The following is a 24,134-nucleotide window of genomic DNA, read 5'->3' on the forward strand; positions in this document are numbered from 1 at the left end:
CCTCGTGGGGCCCCTGTTGCTCCACCGACGTACTTCTTCCTCCTATATATACCCACGTACCCCCAAACGATCAGAAGAGGAGCAAAAACCCTAATTCCACTGCCGTAACTTTCTGTATCCACGAGATCCTATCTTGGGGCCTGTTCCGGAGCTCCGTCGGAAGGGGCATCGATCACGGAGGGCTTCTTCATCAACACCATAGCCTCTCTGATGAAGTGTGAGTAGTTTACTTCAAACCTACGGGTCCATAGTTAGTATCTTGATGGCTTCTTCTCTCTTTTTGGATCTCAATACAATGTTCTCCCCCTCTCTTGTGGAGATCTATTCGATGTAATCTTCTTTTTGCGGTGTGTTTGTTGAGACCGATGAATTATGGGTTTATGATCAAGTCTATCTATGAATAATATTTGAATCTTATCTGAATTCTTTTATGTATGATTGGTTATCTTTGCAAGTCTCTTCGAATTATCAGTTTGGTTTGGCCTACTAGATTGATCTTTCTTGCAATGGGAGAAGTGCTTAGCTTTGGGTTCAATCTTGCGGTGTCCTTTCCCGTTGACAGTAAGGGCAGCAAGGCACGTATTGTATTGTTGCCATCGAGGATAACAAGATGGGGTTTTCTTCATATTGCATGAGTCTATCCCTCTACATCATGTCATCTTGCTTAAGGCGTTACTCTGTTTTTAACTTAATACTCTATATGCATGCTGGATAGCGGTCGATGAGTGGAGTAATAGTAGTAGATGCAGGCAGGAGTCGGTCTACTTGTCTCGGACGTGATGCCTATATACATGATCATACCTAGATATTCTCATAACTATGCTCAATTCTGTCAATTGCAACAGTAATTTGTTCACCCACCGTTGAATACTTATGCTCTCAAGAGAAGCCACTAGTGAAACCTATGGCCCCCGGGTCTATCTTTATCATATCAATCTCCTACTACTTAGTTATTTACTTTGCCTTTATTTTACTTTGCATCTTTATCATAAAAATACCAAAAATATTATCTTATCATATCTATCAGATCTCACTCTCGTAAGTGACCCTATAGGGATTGACAACCCCTATTTGCATTGGTTGCGAGGATTTATTTGTTTTGTGCAGGTACGTGCGACTTGCGTGTAGCCTCCTATTGGATTGATACCTTGGTTCTCAAAAACTGAGGCAAATACTTACGCTACTTTGCTGCATCATCCCTTCCTCTTCGGGGAAAAACCAACGCAGTGCTAAAAGAGGTAGAACTCTAGGGTTGTTTGTGACACTTATAGGAATAGCTCAATGGATTGATCGGAAAGAATAACTTTGATGTGGTTTAGTACCCTACAAACAATTTCATCTTATGTTCTCCGCGATAGAAACTTTTGTGTGACTCTTTGTTGCATGTTGAGGGATTGTTATATGATCTAATTATGATATCATTGTTGAGAGAACTTGCACTAGTGAAAGTATGAACCCTAGGCCTTGTTTTCAAGCATTGCAATACCGTTTTTGCTCACTTTTGTTACTAGGTACCTTGCTGTTTTTATATTCTGAGATTACAAAAACGTATATTTACCATCCATATTACACTTGTATCACCATCTCTTCGCCGAACTAGTGCACCTATAACCATTGTATTAGATTGTTGGGGACACAAGAGACTCTTTGTTATTTGGTTGCAGGGTTGTTAAACGTTCTCGGAATGGACCGAGATTTGCCAAGTGGCCTTGGTACACCACCGGTAGACCGCCTGTCAAATTTCGTGTCATTTGGAGTCCGTTTGACGCTCCAACGGTTAACCGAGGAACCACAAAGGCCTTGTGTGTGTTGCAGCCCAACAACCCTCCAAAACGGCCCAATAACCCATCCAAACCATCTCCATGTCCTCCGTCGTCGGATCACGATCGTGTGGGCGAAAACTACACTCCATTTGGACACCCTACCTCCTCCTAGCTATAAATATGTGCACCCCTCCTCCAAATCCGGGTCCAAACCCTAGATCTGCATCCCCCCGCCGCCGAACACGTCCGGATCGGGCCGGACACGTCCGCCCCGCCGCCTCAGCCACTCCCACGCCGCCACGTCATCGCCACCGTCCCGTGCGGCGTCGAGGCCCGCCGGGCCCAGATCGCCGCCGCCCGGGCCCCGCCGCCGTCCGCCCACGCCTCCACGCGCCCCGCCGCCGACCGCCGCGCCTCCGCCGCATCCATCGCCGGCGCGCCGCCGCCGCACGACCTCGCGCCTTTCACCGCCGCCCCACCGGCCTCGGCTTCCGTGTGCGCTGCCCCGCTGCCTCGGCATCCACGCGCAGTGCGCCGCCACCTTCCTGCTCGTCGCCTCGGCATCCTCGCGCAGTGCCCTGCCGCCTCGGCTCCCGTGCGCGCCGCCATGCTCGCCGGAGCCGGATCCACCGCGGGTTGGATCAGATCCACCCGCCCATCCAACCAAACGGTGCCCCTCCGTCCCGGTTCGATCCCGTCCAGTTTCGGAGGTTCTTCCAAGTCCCTAACATTTTATGCCCCTGTTCATTGCCCCATAACACCATGACCGTAGTTCCGTTTCATGTGCATGATATATCAAAATGTTCATCGGGAGATGCTCTTCATTTCATTCCATTGTGGCATGCTTGTTTAAGGTCATCTTGATGCCCTAATCATTGATGCTAGAGTGCTATAAAATGTTTACTCCTGTTACTTAGCAGATTATGATAATTTGTTATTTTTGCCACATTTGATGTGTGCTTCATATGGGCATGAGATCTACATGTGTTTTGAGCTATGCCATGCCATCTTTACAGGGGTTCTTGCTATGTATTTTTTTGATCAATGTGGTGACTAGAACAAGCATGCAAAGTAGCCTTCGTGATATTGCTGTTTTCAGGGACTTAGGATTTTGCTAAGTCATTTTCCTGCTGTTATTTTGATGCCATGTAAACATGATGCTACAGTGAGATCCATGCTTGTTTTGAGTATCTTCAGTAAGGGTGTTTTGAACATATGGTTATGCTCTATCCATCCATGCCCCTGTTTGAAATTATGGAGTGCCCTAGCATGTCTTATTATTGCTCTACTTTTGCTATAAAATGTTCCTGGCAGATTGTTTACATGTTAATCAATTTTTCATGGTTGTTGCTAGTGATCCATGCATGCTATGACCTTTCTCTTGCCATGGTTAGATTCATGAACATGTCATCTTGCTACTGCCATGCTTGTTTTGTCATTCAATACTTTGTGATGAGTGATTTGAGCTCGCAAAGATGCCTTCATAATTCTGTTTATGCCATGCTCTGTTTTCTGCTAAGTCTGAAACTGTTAATAAAACTTGCTATGTTTACATGGGTGCCATCATATCTTCTATGCCTTTTTGGCTCATGATCAGTAAGGGACTTTTGTTCTATGCATTTAGTAAAATCATGCCATGCCTTTGTTTGCTATGATATGTTCCTGTAGCATGTTGTTTGCTTGCTCTAAACATGGCTTCCTGATGTTATTCCTGGCATGTTAGTATTTTCACTAAGTCTGTGAAGCTGATATCTTTTGCACTTTTGCCATGCTTGTTTAAACCTGCTCTTGTGTGATTTAGCCGTAGCTCAGTGTTCATGTTTTGTCAAACATCTTGAGTACATCACTGCCATATGCTTTGTTGCTATGTTGGAGTGCAGTAGCTTAGTTTATTGTTGCATTCTAGATGGCATTGTGTTGTTAATCGCAGAATTGTGCCATTATTGTTTTGCTTGCCACCGTGCGTCTGTTTTCGGCGATCTTTATATCGATTTCGACCGAAATCATCTCATCTTTCCATCGGCACACTTGGTTTGCCAAGTTGATGCCTTGATCAATCTTTTCCTTCCGGAGCACGCATATGCATTGCATATTACATCTCGCATATCATGCCATGTTTTGCATCATGTTGCTTGTGCATTGCACCGTGATTGATTGTTGGTCCTTTGCTTGTGTTCTTGCTTTGGGTAGAGCCGGGACACGAGTACGTGATCGAGGAACCTGTCGAGTACGCTAACGAGGATCAAGCTTTCGTCAACTCTGAGAACTTTGCAGGCAAGATGACCATACCCTCGAAATCACTTCTATCTTTGCTTGCTAGTTGTTTGTTCTATTGCTATGCCGCTCTACCTACCACTTGCTATATCATGCCTCCCATATTGCCATGTCAAGCCTCTAACCCACCATTCCTAGCAAACCGTTGTTTGGCTAGGTTACCGCTTTTGCTTAGCTCCTCTTATAGCGTTGCTAGTTGCAGGTGAAGATGAAGTTTGTTCCATGTTGGAACATGGATTTTTGTTGGGATATCATTATTATTTCTTATTTACTTTAATGCATCTATATACTTGGTAAAGGGTGGAAGGCTTGGCCTTATGCCTGGTGTTTTGTTCCACTCTTGCCGCCCTAGTTTCCTTCATACCGGTGTTATGTTCCTTGATTTTGCGTTCCATACGCGGTTGGGTGATAATGGGAACCCCTTGACAGTTTGCCTTGAATAAAACTCCTCCAGCAAGGCCCAACCTTGGTTTTACCATTTGCCACCTAAGCCTTTTCCCTTGGGTTCCACGGACTCAAGGGTCATATTTATTTTAAACCCCCAGGCCAGTGCTCCCCTGAGTGTTGGTCCAAACTAGAGCACCGTGTGGGACCGTCCCTTGGCAACTTGGGTTATGTTGGTACCTGTACGCTTAGCTTATCCGGTGTGCCCTGAGAACGAGATATGTGTAGCTCCTATCAGGATTTGTCGGCACAGTCGGGTGGTCTTGCTGGTCTTGTTTTACCATCGTCGAAATGTCTTGTAACCGGGATTCCGAGTCTGATCGAGTCTTCCTGGGAGAAGGAATATCCTTCGTTGACCGTGAGAGCTTGTGATGGCCTAAGTTGGGACAGCCCTGCAGGGTTTGAACTTTTGAAAGCCGTGCCCACGGTTATGGAAAGATGGGAATTTGTTAATATCCGGTTGAAGAGAACTTGACACTTAATTTAATTAAAATGAATCAACCGCGTGTGTAGCCGTGATGGTCTCTTTTCAGCGGAGTCCAGGAAGTGAACACGGTCTTGTGCTATGCTTGAACGTAAGTAGTTTCAGGATCACTTCTTGATCACTTATAGCTTCTCAATCGTGCGTTGCTTCTCTTCTTGCTCTCTTTTGCGTAAGTTAGCCACCATATATGCTAGTGCTTGCTGCAGCTCCACCCCACGACCCTGTCCTACCCTTAAGCTTAAATAGTCTGATCTCGCGGGTGTGAGATTGTTGAGCCCCCGTGACTCACAGATACTTCCAAACAGATGCAGGTGCCGATGATGCCAGTGCAGGGGACGCTACCGAACTCAAGTGGGAGTTCGACGAGGATTCGGGCCGTTACTATGTTTCTTTTCCGGATGATCAGTAGAGGAGCCCAGTTGGGACGATCGGGGATCTAGCATTTGGGGTAGTCTTTCTTTATTTTGGTTCCGTAGTCGGACCTTGATTGTATTCTGGATGATGTATGATATATTTATGTATTGTGTGAAGTGGCGATTGTAAGCCGACTCTTTATCCCTTTCTTATTCAGTACACGGGATGTGTAAAGATTACCCCTCTTGCGATAGACCTACCATGCGGCTATGCCTCTAAGTCGTGCCATGACACGTGGGAGATATAGCCGCATTGTGGGTGTTACAAAGTATAGACTTGGTCAGGAGACTGTGACGTGCTCCAACTGTTCTAGTGGTAGATATCTAGAGTATGTAACGACTGTTTGCACTTTGCTAGATCTCGATCTTCCTGATATACATAGGTATTTGCACACATCAGAGCAAATTAGGTGTCAGGTTGTTCGTTACATGCATCATTCCATTTGGTTAGCCTTCTAGTACCCTTGATTAGCCGAGCAAGAGGCGCCCTGTCTTGGAACACAATTGCTCCATCCTCTGCAATAGACACTGGCCCGCCGCTCCAATTTGGTCCGACAAACCATCCCATAGCCGCTCCCCCAAGCAAGCCTCCTAGCTGCATGTGAATCAACCCAAGTATAAGCTAATCAATCATTTCATTTCATATAAATTGTTTCCGAATGAATCATAAATTGTGTAGAGAAAAGATTAATCATTAAGGAAACCTACATGAGCCCAGTTGTCAATGATGCGCCTTAAGAGAAGGCCAATGCACTGTAAAAAACACACGTGAGATCTACATATGGGGGACAAATATCAAAATCAATCAAGTGAAATTGTGAATAAATTGGTATGTACCAGGTTCATGAAAATCACAAATGCGATTTCCTCTAGATTTTCTTGTGCCTTTTCCAAATGCCCTCGATGCCTCCACATATAAACAGCGTGCGCGCTAATCTGGCCATCGAGAGAGAAATAAAGGTGGATGAAACAATGTGATCCTATATATGTATAAAACTAAATAGTTTCCCACTAAACTAATTCTCTCAACATGCACACATGCCACCTCAACATGCAAGCATGCATAGAAAAGATCGACCTCAAAATGCAAACATGCATAGTAAAAGACCCACTACAATAATAACTAATACAATAAACCATATTTTTCAATTTAGCCCTCATATGCTTAACCAAACATTCATGTTTCATCATAAAAGTAAATCCATCAAAATAACCATATTACACGCCCCTTCAGCATGCAGTGGTTAGTTAATGAGCGACTTATATATATCATGAATGGTGGTAGTAGCTTTGTATTGGTGCTCTACCACCTTATGTAGATCTAGCAAAGCATAAATGACTTAATCCTAAAATAAAAAGATTTTTCTGCATCCATATAATCTACTTTAGTAGATTGGAACCTTTATAAAAAATCAACGCGGGCATACAAACCAAGAATAACATAGGCACACTTGTGGGTGATGAGAGGTACGTTAGCTAAGAATTGGCAACATCATTATGGCTTTGTTATCTATATCAATGAGGTAGAGAATAAAACCTTGTAAAATGTTCTTGATTATCGATAGCTATGTTGATCCGCATTGCAGATGACTATTGCATTTCTTGCATCCCAAATTTTTTAGAACACCTTAAGTAGGATATGATTGCATAGTTGAAGTTCGAAGTTATGTGGTGGAATGAATTTCCAATGCTCGAAGTCTCGAAGAGGATGGTGTTGTGATTGATGTCAAAGACATACACTAGTGCTGATATGTGCATGTGGTGTAGGTTCTGCCTTTGTGTTCAGTCAGAATAGTAACCAGGTGAAGATATTTTCATTTTTTTCTCCTTGATGGGATTATTATCATGTAATAAACTCTCTAGTTTTTGGCAACATTCAGTCTAGCTATGCAGAAGGCGGGGCTGCAGGAGTGATCAGTGGTCAATTGCATCACCTTGAACGTAACGATTTAAGTCGATTGAAGCTTTGATTACCCAAAAACATGAAAAAACAATCAATAGATTATCTAGTGTTATAATCTGTAAGCGGCTAGTTTGTGATAATGTCCTATTCATATTAAATTATGAAGCATTGTAGAGTTAAGCACATACGATTTTCGTACAGCAACAAGAAAGGAAAAAGCGAAAAATTGCGTTTGGCAACAAAGAGGCATACCAATCCACAGATTGCATCAGAGGCACCAACAGAGGGTTTGGGAGAAAACAAATAACTCATCAGTGAACCTGTATGATTTTTTTTGGAAAAGGGGCGATTCCCCGGCCTCTGCACCAACAAATGTTTGATAGTCTTGTTGGAAATATGCCCTAGAGGCAATAATAAATTGGTTATTATTATATTTCCTTGTTCATGATAATCGTTTATTATCCATGCTAGAATTGTATTGATAGGAAACTCAGATACATGTGTGGATACATAGACAACACCATGTCCCTAGTAAGCCTCTAGTTGACTAGCTCGTTGATCAATATATGGTTACGGTTTCCTGACCATGGACATTGGATGTCGTTGATAACGGGATCACATCATTAGGAGAATGATGTGATGGACAAGACCCAATCCTAAGCCTAGCACAAGATCATGTAGTTCGTATGCTAAAGCTTTTCTAATGTCAAGTATCATTTCCTTAGACCATGAGATTGTGCAGCTCCCGGATACCGTAGGAGTGCTTTGGGTGTGCCAAACATCACAACGTAACTGGGTGGCTATAAAGGTACACTACAGGTATCTCCGAAAGTGTCTGTTGGGTTGGCACGAATCGAGACTGGGATTTGTCACTCCGTGTAAACGGAGAGGTATCTCTGGGCCCACTCGGTAGGACATCATCATAATGTGCACAATGTGATCAAGGAGTTGATCACAGGATGATGTGTTACGGAACGAGTAAAGAGACTTGCCGGTAACGAGATTGAACAAGGTATCGGGATACCGACGATCGAATCTCGGGCAAGTATCGTACCGCTAAACAAAGGGAATTGTATACGGGATTGATTAAGTCCTTGACATCGTGGTTCATCCGATGAGATCATCGTGGAACATGTGGGAGCCAACATGGGTATCCAGATCCCGCTGTTGGTTATTGACCGGAGAGTCATCTCGGTCATGTCTGCATGTCTCCCGAACCCGTAGGGTCTACACACTTAAGGTTCGGTGACGCTAGGGTTATAGAGATATTAGTATGTGGTAACCCGAAAGTTGTTCGGAGTCCCGGATGAGATCCCGGACGTCACGAGGAGTTCCGGAATGGTCCGAAGGTAAAGAATTATATATAGGAAGTGCTATTTCGGCCATCGGGACAAGTTTCGGGGTCACCGGTATTGTACCGGGACCACCGGAAGGGTCCCGGGGGTCCACCAGGTGGGGCCACCTGCCCTGGGGGGGCACATGGGCTGTAGGGGGTGCGCCTTGGCCTATATGGGCCAAGGGCACCAGCCCCAAGAGGCCCATGCGCCAAGAGAAGAGGGAAAGGAAGAGTCCTAAAGGGGGAAGGCACCTCCGAGGTGCCTTGGGGAGGAGGGACTCCTCCCTTGGCCGCACCCTTCCTTGGAGGAAGGGCCAAGGCTGCGCCCCCCCTCTCCCTTGGCCCTATATACAGTGGGGGGAAGGGAGGGCAACTATACCTAAGCCCTGGCGCCTCCCTCTCCCTCCCATGACACATCTCCCTCCTCCCGCAGCGCTTGGCGAAGCCCTGTTGGAATCCCGCTACTTCCACCACCACGCCGTCGTGCTGCTGGATCTCCGTCAACCTCTCCTCCCCCCTTGCTGGATCAAGAAGGAGGAGACGTCGCTGCTCCGTACGTGTGTTGAACGCGGAGGTGCCGTCCATTCGGCGCTAGGATCATCGGTGATTTGGATCACGACGAGTACGACTCCATCAATCCCGTTCTCTTGAACGCTTCCGCACGCGATCCACAAGGGTATGTAGATCCACTCCTCCCTCGTTGCTATATGACTCCATAGATTGATCTTGGTGACACGTAGGAAAATTTTGAATTATTGCTACGTTCCCCAACAGTGGCATCATGAGCTAGGTCTATGCGTAGTTTCTATGCACGAGTAGAACACAAAGTAGTTGTGGGCGTTGATTTTGTTCAATATGCTTGCCGTTACTAGTCTTATCTTGATTCGGCGGCATTGTGGGATGAAGCGGCCCGGACCGACCTTACACGTACTCTTACGTGAGACTGGTTCCACCGACTGACATGCACTAGTTGCATAAGGTGGCTAGCGGGTGTCTGTCTCTCCCACTTTAGTTGGATCGGATTCGATGAAAAGGGTCCTTATGAAGGGTAAATAGCAATTGGCATATCACGTTGTGGTCTTTGCGTAGGTAAGAAACGTTCTTGCTAGAAACCCATAGCAGCCACGTAAAACATGCAAACAACAATTAGAGGACGTCTAACTTGTTTTTGCAGGGTATTCTATGTGATGTGATATGGCCAAAGGATGTGATGAATGATATATGTGATGTATGAGATGATCATGTTCTTGTAATAGGAATCACGACTTGCATGTCGATGAGTATGACAACCGGCAGGAGCCATAGGAGTTGTCTTAATTTATTTATGACCTGTGTGTCAACATAAACGTCATGTAATTACTTTACTTTATTGCTAACCGTTAGCTGTAGTAGTAGAAGTAATAGTTGGCGAGGCAACTTCATGGAGACACGATGATGGAGATCATGGTGTCATGCCGGTGACGATGATGATCATGGAGCCCCGAAGATGGAGATCAAAAGGAGCAAAGTGATGATGGCCATATCATGTCACTATTTGATTGCATGTGATGTTTATCATGTTTTTGCATCTTATTTGCTTAGAACGACGGTAGTAAATAAGATGATCCCTCATTAAAATTTCAAGAAAGTGTTCCCCCTAACTGTGCACCGTTGCGAAAGTTCGTCGTTTCGAAGCACCACGTGATGATCGGGTGTGATAGATTCTTACGTTTGAATACAACGGGTGTTGACGAGCCTAGCATGTACAGACATGGCCTCGGAACACATGCAAAACACTTAGGTTGACTTGACGAGCCTAGCATGTACAGACATGGCCTCGGAACACAAGAGACCGAAAGGTCGAGCATGAGTCGTATAGAAGATACGATCAACATGAAGATGTTCACCGATGTTGACTAGTCCGTCTCACGTGATGATCGGACACGGCCTAGTTGACTCGGATCATGTAATCACTTAGATGACTAGAGGGATGTCTATCTGAGTGGGAGTTCAAAAGATGAACTTAATTATCCTGAACATAGTCAAAAGGTCTTCGCAAATTATGTCGTAGCTCGCGCTTCAGTTCTACTATTTAGATATGTTCCTAGAGAAAAATTAGTTGAAAGTTGATAGTAGCAATTATGTGGACTAGGTCCGTAAACTGAGGATTGTCCTCATTGCTTCATAGAAGGCTTATGTCCTTAATGCACCGCTCAGTGTGCTGAACCTCGAACGTCGTCTGTGGATGTTGCGAACATCTGACATACACATTTTGATAACTACGTGATAGTTCAGTTAAACGGTTTAGAATTGAGGCACCGAAAACATTTTTGAAACATCGCGAAACATATGAGATGTTTCGAGGGCTGAAATTGGGATTTCAGGCTCGTGCCCACGTCAAGAGGTATAAGACCTCCGACGATTTTCTTAGCCCACAAACTAAGGGAGAAAAGCTCAATTGTTGAGCTTGTGCTCAGATTGTCTGAGTACAACAATCATTTGAATCGAGTGGGAGTTGATCTTCCAGATGAGATAGTGATGTTTCTCCGAAGTCATTACCACCAAGCTGCTAGAGCTTCGTGATGAACTATAATATATCAGGGACATACATGATGATCCTTGAGATATTCGCGATGTTTGACACCACAAAAGTAGAAATCAAGAAGGAGCATCAATTGTTGATGGTTGGTGAAACCACTAGTTTCAAGAAGGGCAAGGGCAAGAAGGGATACTTCATGAAACGGCAAATCAGCTGCTGCTCTAGTGAAGAAACCCAAAGCTGAACCCAAGCCCGAGACTAAGTGCTTCTGTAATAAAGGGGAACAGCCACTGGAGCAGAATTACCCTAGATACTTGGTAGATGAGAAGACTGTCGATAGAAGTATATTGGATATACATTATGTTAATGTGTACGTTACTAGTACTCCTAGTAGCACCAGGGTATTAGATACCGGTTCGGTTGCTGAGTGTTAGTAACTCGAAACAAAAGGCTACAGAATAAACGGAGACTAGCTAAAAGATGAGATGACGATATGTGTTGGAAGTATTTCCAAGGTTGATCAAATATCGTACGCTCCCTCTACCATCGAGATTGGTATTAAAACCTAAATAATTGTTATTTGGTGTTTGCGTTTAGCATAGACATGATTGGATTATGTCTATCGCGATACGGTTATTCATTTAAGGAGAATAATGGTTACTCTGTTTACTTGAATAATACCTTCGATGGTCTTGCACCTAAAATGAATGGTTTATTGAATCTCGATCATAGTGATACACATGTTCATGCCAAAAGATATAAGATAGTAATGATAGTACCACCTACTTGTGGCACTGCCACTTAAGTCATATCGGTATAAAACGCATGAAGAATCTCCATGTTGATGGATCTTTGGACTCACTCATTTTTGAAAGGATTGAGACATGCGAACCATGTTTGTTGGTAGATATGCATGAAGAAACTCTATACAGATGGATCGTTTGGACTCACTTGATTTTGAATCACTTGAGACATGCAAATCATACCACATGGGCAAGATGACTGAAAGCCTCGTTTTCAGTAAAATGGAACTAGAAAGCAACTTGTTGGAAGTAATACATTTTGATGTGTGCAGTCCAATGAGTGCTGAGGCGTGTAGTGGATATCGTTATGTTCTTACTTCACAGATGATTTGAGTAGATGTTGAGCATATTTACTTGATGAATCACGAGTCTGAATTATTGAAAGGTTCAAGTAATTTCAAGGTGAAGTTGAAAGATCGTCGTGACAAGAGAATAAAATATCTATGATATGATCATAGAGATGAATATCTGAATTACGAGTTTGGCACAGAATTAAGACATTGTGGAAATTGTTTCACAACTAATACAGCCTGGAACACCATGGTGTGATGGTGTGTCCGAACATCATAACTGCACCCTATTGGATATGATGCATACCATGATGTCTCTTATCGAATTACCACAATAGGTTATGGGTTAGGCATTAGAGACAACCACATTCACTTTAAAAGGGGCACCACATAATTCCGATGAGATGACACCGTATGAACTATGGTTTAGAGAAACCTAAGTTGTCATTTCTTAAAAGTTTGGGGCTGCGACGCTTATGTGAAAAAGTTTCAGGCTGATAAGCTCGAACCCAAAGCGGATAAAGCATCTTCATGGGACACCCAAAACAGTTGGGTATACCTCCTCTCTCAGATTCGAAAGCAATAAGGGATTGTTTCTGGAATCGGGTCCTTTCTCGAGGAAAAGTTTCTCTCGAAAGAATTGAGTGGGAGGATGGTGGAGACTTGATGAGGTTATTAAACCGTCTCTTCAACTAGTGTGTGGCAGGGCACAGGAAGTTGTTCCTGTGGCACCTGCACCAATTGAAGTGGAAGCTTATGATATTGATCATGAGACTTCGGATCAAGTCACTCCCAAACCTCGTAGGGTGACAAGGATGCGTACTACTTCAGAGTGGTATGTAATCCTGTCTTGGAAGTCATGTTGCTAGACAACAATGAACCTACGAGCTATGGAGAAGCGATGGTGGGCCTGGATTCCAAAATGGCTTGAGGCCATATAAACCGAGAGAGGATCCATATATGAAAACAAAGTGTAGACTTTGGAAGAACTACTTGATGGTCGTAAGGCTGTTAGGTACATATGGATTTTAAAAGGAAGACGGACAATGATGGTAAATGTCACCATTAAGAAAGCTCGACTTGTCGTTAAGATGTTTTCCGACAAGTTCAAGGAGTTGACTACGATGAGACTTTCTCACTCGTAGCGATGCTAAGAGTCTGTTGGAATTATATTAGCAATTACTGCATTATTTATGAAATCTTGCAGATAGGATGTCAAAACATTGTTTCCTCGACGATTTTCTTGAGGAAAGGTTGTATGTGATACAACCGGAAGGTTTTGTCAATCCTGAAAGATGCTAATAAGTATGCAAAGCTCCAGCAATCCTTCTAAGGACTGGAGTAAGCATCTCGGAGTTGGAATGTACGCTTTGATGAGATGATCAAAGATTTTGGGTTTATACAAAGTTTGTGAGAAACTTGTATTTCCAAAGAAGTGAGTGGGAGCACTATAGAATTTCTGATGAGTATATGTTGTTGACATATTATGGATCAGAAATGATGTAGAATTTCTGGAAAGCATATAGGGTTATTTGGAAAGTGTTTTTCAATGGAAAGCCTGGATTAAGCTACTTGAACATTGAGCATCAAGATCTATAAGGATAGATCAAAACGCTTAATGGTACTTTCAAATGAGCACATACCTTGACATGATCTTGAAGGTGTTCAAGATGGATCACTCAAAGAAGGAGTTCTTGCCTGAGTTGTAAGGTATGAAGTTAAGACTTAAAGCTCGACCACGGCAGAATAGAGAGAAAGGATGAAGGTCGTCCCCTATGCTTAAGACATAGGCTCTACAGTATGCTATGCTGTGTACCGCACCTGAAATGTGCCTTGCCATGAGTCAGTCAAGGGGTACAAGAGTGATCTAAGAATGGATCACAGGACAGCGGTCAAAGTTATCCTTAGTAACTAGTGGACTATGGAATTTTCTCGATTATGGAGGTGGTAAAAGAGTTCGTCGTAAAGGGTTACGCCGATGCAAACTTTGACACTAATCCAGATTATTGTGAGTAGTAAACTGGATTCGTATAGTAGAACAGTTATTTGGAATAGCTCCAAATGTAGCGTAGTAGTTGCATCTACAAGATGACATAGAAATTTGCGAAGTACATACGGATCTGAAAGATTCAGACCCGTTGACTATAACATCTCTCACAAGCATAACATGATCAATCCCAAAACTCATCGAGTGTTAATCACATGGTAATGTGAACTAGATTATTGACTCTAGTAAACTCTTTGGGTGTTAGTCACATGGGGATGTGACCTTGAGTGTTAATCACATATCAATATGAACTGGATTATTGACTCTAGTGCAAGTGGGAGACTGTTGGAAATATGCCCTAGAGGCAATAATAAATTGGTTATTATTATATTTCCTTGTTCATGATAATCGTTTATTATCCATGCTAGAATTGTATTGATAGGAAACTCAGATACATGTGTGGATACATAGACAACACCATGTCCCTAGTAAGCCTCTAGTTGACTAGCTCGTTGATCAATAGATGGTTACGGTTTCCTGACCATGGACATTGGATGTCGTTGATAACGGGATCACATCATTAGGAGAATGATGTGATGGACAAGACCCAATCCTAAGCCTAGCACAAGATCATGTAGTTCGTATGCTAAAGCTTTTCTAATGTCAAGTATCATTTCCTTAGACCATGAGATTGTGCAACTCCCGGATACCGTAGGAGTGCTTTGGGTGTGCCAAACGTCACAACGTAACTGGGTGGCTATAAAGGTACACTACAGGTATCTCCGAAAGTGTCTGTTGGGTTGGCACGAATCGAGACTGGGATTTGTCACTCCGTGTAAACGGAGAGGTATCTCTGGGCCCACTCGGTAGGACATCATCATAATGTGCACAATGTGATCAAGGAGTTGATCACGGGATGATGTGTTATGGAACGAGTAAAGAGACTTGCCGGTAACAAGATTGAACAAGGTATCGGGATACCGACGATCGAATCTCGGGCAAGTATCGTACCGCTAGACAAAGGGAATTGCATACGGGATTGATTAAGTCCTTGACATCGTGGTTCATCCGATGAGATCATCGTGGAACATGTGGGAGCCAACATGGGTATCCATATCCCGCTGTTGGTTATTGACCGGAGAGTCATCTCGGTCATGTCTTCATGTCTCCCGAACCCGTAGGGTCTACACACTTAAGGTTCGGTGACGCTAGGGTTATAGAGATATTAGTATGCGGTAACCCGAAAGTTGTTCGGAGTCCCGGATGAGATCCCGGACGTCACGAGGAGTTCCGGAATGGTCCGGAGGTAAATAATTATATATAGGAAGTGCTATTTCGGCCATCGGGACAAGTTTTGGGGTCACCGGTATTGTACCGGGACCCCCGGAAGGGTCCCGGGGGTCCACCGGGTGGGGCCACCTGCCCTGGGGGGCCACATGGGCTGTAGGGGGTGCGCCTTGGCCTATATGGGCCAAGGGCACCAGCCCCAAGAGGCCCATGCGCCAAGAGAAGAGGGAAAGGAAGAGTCCTAAAGGGGGAAGGCACCTCCGAGGTGCCTTGGGGAGGAGGGACTCCTTCCTTGGCCGCACCCTTCCTTGGAGGAAGGGCCAAGGCTGCGCCCCCCCTCTCCCTTGGCCCTATATATAGTGGGGGGAAGGGAGGGCAACTATACCTAAGCCCTGGCGCCTCCCTCTCCCTCCCATGACACATCTCCCTCCTCCCGCAGCGCTTGGCGAAGCCCTGTTGGAATCCCCGCTACTTCCACCACCACGCCGTCATGCTGCTGGATCTCCGTAAACCTCTCCTCCCCCCTTGCTGGATCAACAAGGAGGAGACGTCGCTGCTCCGTACGTGTGTTGAACGCGGAGGTGCCGTCCGTTCGGCGCTAGGATCATCGGTGATTTGGATCACGGCGAGTACGACTCCATCAACCCCGTTCTCTTGAATGCTTCCGCGCGCAATCTACAAGGGTATGTAGATCCACTCCTCCCTCGTTGCTAGATGACTCCATATATTGATCTTGGTGACACGTAGGAAAATTTTGAATTATTGCTACGTTCCTCAACAAGTCTCATCCCGATCACAGAAACTACACCTAGTAGGTCCTGTCCAATTACGCTTTATGAGGTTGTCCTTAGTTAAAATAACTTGTTTATGGACAAACCACATAAACACTTTTATTTTCAGAGGAACTTTGACATCCCAAACATGCTTGGACGTAGGAATGGAGTTTGAATTGATAACATCAATATACATTGATTTAACCGTGAATACTCCAGACTTAGTCAGTTTCCAGCGTAATTCATCGGGTTGTTGTGAAAGCTGGACTTCCATCAGTCTCCTAACTAGATGGAGCCATTCTTCCCAACGATTGCCTGCTAGCGTTCGTCGGAACCGAATATTAAGGGGGATAGATTGAAAGATCGATGCAACGAACACCTCACGTCTTTGAGCAATACGGTATAAAGACGGATATTGGATGGCCAAGGGTGTCTCGCCAAGCCAAGTATCCTCGCAGAAACGTGTACTCGTGCCGTTTCCAATAACACACTTCGTCCTATTAAACAACAACTGTTTGACTTTCATCAAGCCTTTCCAGAAAGGCGAATCGGTCGGCCTGACAGTAACCTGGGACAAAGTTTTTGTCTGGAGGTACTTGCTGCGAAGGATTTGAGCCCACATAGCATCAGTCTCCAATGAGAGCTTCCACAACCACTTGCTAAGGAGGCATTTATTCTTAACTTCTAGATTCTCAATACCTAGACCCCCTTGGTCTTTCGGTCTACATATGATGTCCCATTTAGCAAGCCGATATTTTCTTTTAAGCTCATCACCCTGCCAAAAGAAACGCGATCGATAGAAGTCCAGTCTCTTCCTAACACCAACTGGGACCTCAAAGAACGATAGGAGAAACATTGGCATACTCGTGAGCACCGAGTTAATCAGGATTAATCGGCCTCCATATGACATGAGCTTACCCTTCCAGCAGCTCATTTTTTTCTCAAACCGATCCTCGATGCACTTCCACTCTCTGTTAGTCAGCCTACGATGGTGGATTGGAATCCCCGGGTAAGAGAAGGGCAACTCGCCCAACTCACACCCAAACAATTGCCTATAAGCATCCTGTTCATCTTTGGCCCTACCAAAGCAGAACAGCTCGCTCTTATGAAAGTTAATCTTTAACCCGGTTAATTGTTCAAATAGGCATAACACCAGCTTCATATTTCTCGCCTTGGCCAAGTCATGCTCCATAAAGATGATTGTATCATCAGCGTACTGAAGGATGGATACACCTCCATCAATAAGATGAGGTACCAATCCACCTACTTGACCATTTTCCTTAGCCCTTCCTATCAAAATTGCTAACATATCCGCCACAATGTTAAACAAGATAGGGGACATCGGATCTCCTTGTCTTAGGCCTTTATGTGTCTGGAAGTAATGACCTATGTCATCCTTAACTTTAATTCCCACACTACCTTTTTGCGTAAATGATTCAACCTGTCGGTGCCAGGCTTCATCAAAACCTTTCATACGCAATGACTGTTGGAGGAATGGCCATTTGACCTTATCGTACGCTTTCTCGAAATCCACCTTAAAAATTACTCCATCTAATTTTTTGGAATGGATTTCATGGAGTGTTTCATGCAGGACGATCACCCCTTCAAGGATATTTCTGTCTGGCATGAAAGCAGTTTGAGACTGTTGCACCACAGAATACGCAATCTGTGTGAGTCTGTTTGTCCCGACCTTGGTGAAAATTTTGAAACTAACATTGAGAAGACAGATCGGCCTGAATTGCTCAATTCTTACCGCATCCGTCTTCTTGGGAAGCAGTGTGATAGTCCCAAAATTCAAGTGAAATAATTGAAGCTGGCCAGAGAACAGATCATGGAACATAGGTAGTAAATCCCCCTTAATAATGTGCCAGCACTTTTTATAAAACTCTGCCGGGAATCCATCCGGTCCGGGAGCCTTATTGTTTTTCATCTGTGCAATAGCATCAAACACCTCCTTCTCCGAGAACGGGGCAACCAGAACATCATCATCGGCAGCTGATAGCTGAGGCACATCCTCAACCCTGGACTCATCGAGGGATACACAATTATCCTCCGGAGGTCCAAACAACCGCTTATAATAGTCTGTAATATATGTTTTTAGGTTATCCTGGCCTAAAATAGTACCCTGTTCTTGCTCAAGCTGAAAGATACGCTTCTTTCTGTGTTTGCCATTGGCTATCAAATGGAAGAACTGAGTATGCGCGTCCCCTTGGACCACTTTGTGGACTTTAGCATGCAAAGCCCACTTCAATTCTTCTTCGCAGAGCAGCTCTTTCAACCTCTTTTCCGCCTCAGTTTTAGCCTGAAGCTCAGTTGACGTTAAGATAGTGGATTCGGCCTGTATGTCCAGGGCCTGTATAAGATCAAGGAGTCTATCCTTTTCCATCTTATACACACCACTGAGGTGCTTAGCCCAGCCCCGTAAGAAATGCCTCAAATGCCTAATCTTATTCTGCCAACGCTCTAACGCAGTCTTGCCTCCAACACCTCTATCCCATTCCCTGGCAATCAAGTCCAAAAACCCCTCACGTTCAAACCATGACATCTCGAAGGAGAAGGTGTTCTTGTTACCCACATGGTTCGGCTCACCTGAATCCACAAACAATGGGGTATGATCAGATATTCCCCTTGAAAGAGCTTGCACCGTCACCAGAGGGAACTTTTGTTCCCACTCCACGCTCGCAAGAACTCGATCAAGTTTTTCATAGGTTGGGTGTGGCAGAGCATTAGCCCAGGTGAACTTTCTACCAGAAAGCTCTATCTCTCTCAGATCCAAGCTTTCAATAATGGTATTGAACATAAACGACCATCTACCGTCAAAGTTATCATTGTTCTTCTCCTCTCGCCTCCTGATGATATTGAAATCACCTCCAACTAAAATTGGAAGCTGTTCTGATCCACAGATACGAACAAGGTCCGCCAGAAACTCCGCTTTAAGCTCGGGCTGTGCGGCACCATACACCGCCACCAAAGCCCAGTTAAAACCATCTATCCTAGACCTGACTCGGAACTTCACCGCGAAGTCGCCCATCACTACACTTCGGACTTCAAGCGAATCGCATCTCACACCCAGTAAGATACCACCCGACCTTCCTCGCGGAGGTAGGCAGTGCCAATCAAAATCAATACCACCCACCAGAGAAGAGAGAAACTGGGGTGCAAAGTTATCTCTACCCGTCTCCGATAGAGCAACAAAATCTAACCTCTGCTCTAAAGCTGCCTCAGCAAGGAATCTTCGTTTAGCCAAGTCCTTCAGACCTCTGCTATTCCAAAATATTCCTCTCATAATTCATCGTGGAATTTTCTAGTGGTGCGAATCCTAAGTACATTTTTTAGTGCCTCAGCAAGGAATTTTTTAGTGAACCTGTATGAATACAAAGAGAAACACAATTAAGTACATTCATGGGTTCTTTTGACACACGACTATTAAAAACAGGTGAAGGACAAATAAATAGGAGTACCTGCCAGTGCTGAAGTGCAATAAATAGCTAGAGATCTTGCAGGGCCAATAGCCTCTTCCACCATAGGCCCGATATCATCCAAAGAGAACATATTTAACTGCGTCCATCATCGATCGCGATGATATAGATGAAGTTAGCAATCGGGCGCCATGTCTGTACTCTCAGTTGGACAAAAAAAAGAGGAAGGAACACGTACTCCAAGGTGGATAATACCCCCGTGTAGAAAAGATGATGTGAGCAGACGCCATATTTCCCCTTTTCTGATTAGGGCGTTGTGCTTCGATTATTAATCATTAATTGTTGCATTCAGCGTCATTGGTGCATGACAATCCACATATACAATACACATAGATACACTAGAATGAATTTTCAGCGCTAATTCCGGTTGATCAGAAATAAAAACGGACATGACAAACCTACCTTAGTTCCCCACACATCAAGCCTTCCTTTTGTTGCGACATCCACACCATGAACCCTTCAATTCAAGGTAAGCAGGAAAAAAAATCAACGTAAGAAATAAGCTCCTTTCATTTATTTGGTGAGAAAGCAGAAGATTGAGAGGATGCTGAGAGTCAATGCTATTGGAAACCATGCATGCATGTAAAAAAGGAAAATGAAACCATCGTGTATGCACAATATATTTAGCATTGACTGACTCGATCACTCACGTACATGAGGCAAACAGCGATGAGAACATCGGTCCACCGCCTCTTCTCCCTGTCCCTTCCATGGTCGTGTGGCAGCTCTTGGTCATCTGATGTGTCGTCGTTCCCGTTCCCGCTCCCGGCGAGGAGGGCAGCAGCAGAAGTGCAGGCCAAGGTATTCGCTAACGCCCTGGGGATGCGGTTGCGGGGCAGTGGCCGCGGCGACCACGACGGCGCGTGTGTATGTGATCGTTGGAACCACCGGATGCTGCTGTTGCCTGCTGCCCGCGGCGAGGCGACGTGAAGGTGCCGCACGGCCTGCGCATCCATGGACTGCAAAGTTCAGCCGAGAACCATGGGTCCAGATCGGTTAAAGTGAAAGAGCGGGCATGCGTATTGAAAGAAGAAACGGTACATACCGGCGACGAGCGGCGGAGGAGATGGGCGGCATGAGGAGGCCGTCTGAAGTAGTGGAGTCGGAGCAGCAGCCGCGTCGTCGTCGCCATGGCCACTGGCGAAGTAGACGAGATAGCCTACGTGTGTGCCTGCAGGCCGTTCCTTATGATTACCACGTGGCGTGAGCTCGCGCCCTGGTATGGGGGACCTTTAGTACCGGTTCGAAAGATTTTTTTTTTTTGAAAATTTTGGAATTTCTTTTTTGATTTTTATTTTTTTGAATTATTTGATGATTTAGTCTCTAATCACCTCTCTTAACTGCTCAAGTGTGGATCACTCATTCCAAATCATCTAACTTCCTGACCGGTCACCCATCCCTCTCACTACTCCAGCCCGAGCACGCTTAACTTTCGGGTTCTATTCTCCTTCGTTTCCGAGTCTGCACTTGTTGTTTTCCTGACAATAGTAAGATGTCAATCCTATTAACCCTCAGGAGTTTAGCTTGAGCATGAAGTCACACATTTCACCGTTTGAGTTTGAAACTATTATTCTAAAAAACAGTAATTATTTAGTAACGCTAATATTTCTTGAATAAGTTTGACCATAGTTTGACCACAGTTTGACCAGATTTGACCAAAATTCAAAAAATTGAAATAATTATTTAGTAACACTGATATTCTTGAATAATTATGTAGTAACATTAATACTTCTTGAATAAGTAGTTTGACCAGATTTAACCAAAATTTTTTAAACAAACTGAAATTTGACCATATCTTTTTTTTTCTTTTGGAATTTGAGGATTCTAAAAAATTCCAAACAGGCCATAGGCCGTCTCCATCGGATGCAGATTTTCGTGCTGAATTTTTTGATATATTATACGTTTTTTCCGACATCGTATGCAAAAGTTATAGCCGTTTTACATTTTCCCTACACTTTTTGCAAAACATGTCCAAATTGTAGTTTTTAAATTTTCCTAACTAGTAGATGTAGTAATATAACTACCTCTTTAAGGATTTTATTTTTTGAAGTTTTTATCATTTTCTTTTGATTTTTTCAGAACTGAAATGGCGACACGGGAGGGGGGGGGTAGAGTTTGAAAATTGCCCTATAGTGCCGGTTTGTGTCACAAACCGGTACTATAAGTCAGACCCCTTTCAGTGCCACGAACCGGTACTAAAGGTGATCGTGGGGCCCCGGCCTGACGCCAGCCTGCCACCACCCCTTTAGTACCGGTTCGTGCCATGAACCGGTACTAAAGGTTCAACACGAACCGGCATTAATGCAAATCCGTTCGAACCGGCACTAATGGTATCATTAGTACCGGGCCAAAATCAAACCGGCACTAATGTGCTTCACGTTTGACCCTTTTTCTACTAGTGTTAGGACCGTTTCCAACGGGACTCTTTTGTCTAGGAAGGGTATTTCCTCTTAGAGTAGTCAGATCTGCGCTGCCCTATTTTTCTTTCTGAAAAAAGGAGATCATCCCGGGCTCTGCATCGATCGATACACGCAGCGCCGGCCTTTCCTTCTAGGCAGTGGCGAGTGCACGCTTGCCACGGGCACTCCTCTGACACTAGAAATCCGCAGAAGCAAGCAATTTGTTTTTTTTTTCAGTGCCGATACCCGTTCCCTATATCTGGCCACGAACTAAATAGACCAAAAACACATAGATTTAATGTTTTCGGTGAATCAGGGTACATTATTATCAACATACTTTTTTTTTGAGATGTTATTCTCAACATACTTGGGTATCGACAGTGAAATATTTATCTGTTAATAACAGTGTCTACCTTAGATGGATATATAGAAGATTGTGTTTTCCATAATTCACTCTATATGATGCACATTTTATCTCTTCCTTTTGAGAACTGTTGTACGCAGTCAGGAGTGCGTACAAGCTGGCAGTAGCGCTCCAAAACCGAACGAGCACCCAATCTTCCAGCTCGGCCAATGAGGCCAATGACCGACCCATTTGGGATATCATCTGGAAATCAAAAGTACCAGAGAAAGTGAAATTTTTTGGTTGGAGAGTTGCTACAAATACTCTGGCTACTAAGAAGAACAAATGGAGACGCACTCTCGAAGTTGACAGTACTTGCAGCATTTGTGGAAACGCAGAGGAAGATGAATACCATGCCGTGGTCTCCTGTACAAAGAGTTGCGCTCTTAGACATGAAATGAGAGGACAGTGGGACTTGCCTAATGATTCTCTCTTCAGGTATACAGGAGAAGACTGGCTACAACACCTTCTGGAGCCTTGCGATGGGGAAACAAGAACAAGAATCCTGCTTCTGCTATGGCGCTCCTAGTTCCTTCTTGATGATTGCATTCACAGTTCGAGGAAGGAGCTGGTCAGTCGCTCGGTCTCCTTCCTGAAACAGTACGAGGAGGAACTAAAGGGATGTGACCCTAGTCTGGTGTTGGGGACCGGGGAAAATCAGAGGCAAAAACAACCGGTGGCTGTGGTAGACGGCTCGAGTTCAGGGGCACACCCGGCCAGAGGGATGGGCGTGCATGGGGTGGATCCCAAGGCATGCAGTGATAACCAGTGGCGTAACCCGAGCGATGGGACAGTGAAATTAAATACTGATGCGGCCTCCAATGCGGAAAGCGGCCAATCCCATGCTGGTGTGGTGGCACGTGATCATAGGGGACAAATCATCCTCTCATTGTCCAAGAGAGCAGGCAGATGCTCGACAGTGGAAGAGGCAGAAGCAACTGCCATGCTGGCTGGGCTGCGCTCCCTGTCAGAGCTGTATAGAGGGCCCATTATCGCGGAGACAGACTGCATGGCAGTGGCAAATAGTTTAAGACCGGGCGCAGCCAATCTCTTCGCCTGCTATCATGTTATCGTTGACATTAGGAGAGAACTTGAGAAGTTCAGCGAGGCTCAGGTCATGCACATCAACAGGAATCAGAACAAATTAGCCCACCACTTGGCTGCTCGCGCTAGATGCAAGGATGACATGCAGATGGTGGCGGGTATTCCGAAAGACCTGGATGCAGTGTTAGCTGCCGACGCTGGGTTGGCTGAAGAGTAGTTTTGTTACTCTTTCTTACCTAAAAAAAAAGATAGACACACAATTTGCTGTATGAACCATGAATTATTCATGAACTAAAAGCAGGCTTTAGTTACTCCTACATAGTTAATAAAGGTAAATACTATATATATCAGGATGGTGATGTTGTCTGGCGTTGTGGTGGCGTCGACGGCAGCTAGACCGAGCAAGGTAGATGCAACAGTACATCACTGAAGATGGATTGGTGGCAGGTGGTTGCGGCGGCCTCAGGCGTCCTGGTTGGGACCTCAGGTCTTAGATGTTAGGTTTGGTTGCGAGGTTTGTTTGGTATTAGGCCC

The 24,134-nt window shown here is 44.7% G+C and overlaps 1 protein-coding gene across 1 annotated transcript; it reads right to left on the minus strand.

Annotated features, from left to right (window-relative positions):
• Positions 1-5,784: 5,784 nt before the first annotated feature.
• On the minus strand, positions 5,785-20,886 carry LOC119358478 (RHOMBOID-like protein 10, chloroplastic). Its single transcript, XM_037625001.1, has 9 exons — positions 20,800-20,886; positions 20,409-20,713; positions 20,157-20,211; positions 19,933-20,013; positions 19,737-19,833; positions 7,534-7,601; positions 6,216-6,314; positions 6,087-6,131; positions 5,785-5,973 (listed from the first exon to the last, which is right to left on the minus strand). The coding sequence occupies exons 1-9, from the start codon at positions 20,884-20,886 to the stop codon at positions 5,785-5,787; spliced, it is 1,026 nt and encodes a 341-aa protein (XP_037480898.1).
• Positions 20,887-24,134: the final 3,248 nt, after the last annotated feature.

The sequence above is a fragment of the Triticum dicoccoides genome, chromosome 2A, assembly GCF_002162155.2.
Source record: "Triticum dicoccoides isolate Atlit2015 ecotype Zavitan chromosome 2A, WEW_v2.0, whole genome shotgun sequence".
NCBI lineage: Eukaryota > Viridiplantae > Streptophyta > Magnoliopsida > Poales > Poaceae > Triticum > Triticum dicoccoides.

Bases quoted from the DNA above. Each gene is read 5' to 3' on its own strand.
- LOC119358478 (XM_037625001.1), bottom strand. From the start codon at position 20,886: ATGGCGACGACGACGCGGCTGCTGCTCCGACTCCACTACTTCAGACGG. The intron at 19,834-19,932 runs GTACGTGTTCCT...TGATGGACGCAG, and splicing joins GGGGTATTATCCACCTTGGA to TTAAATATGTTCTCTTTGGA. The intron at 6,132-6,215 runs GTACATACCAAT...TGTTTTTTACAG, and splicing joins TTGTGATTTTCATGAACCTG to TGCATTGGCCTTCTCTTAAG.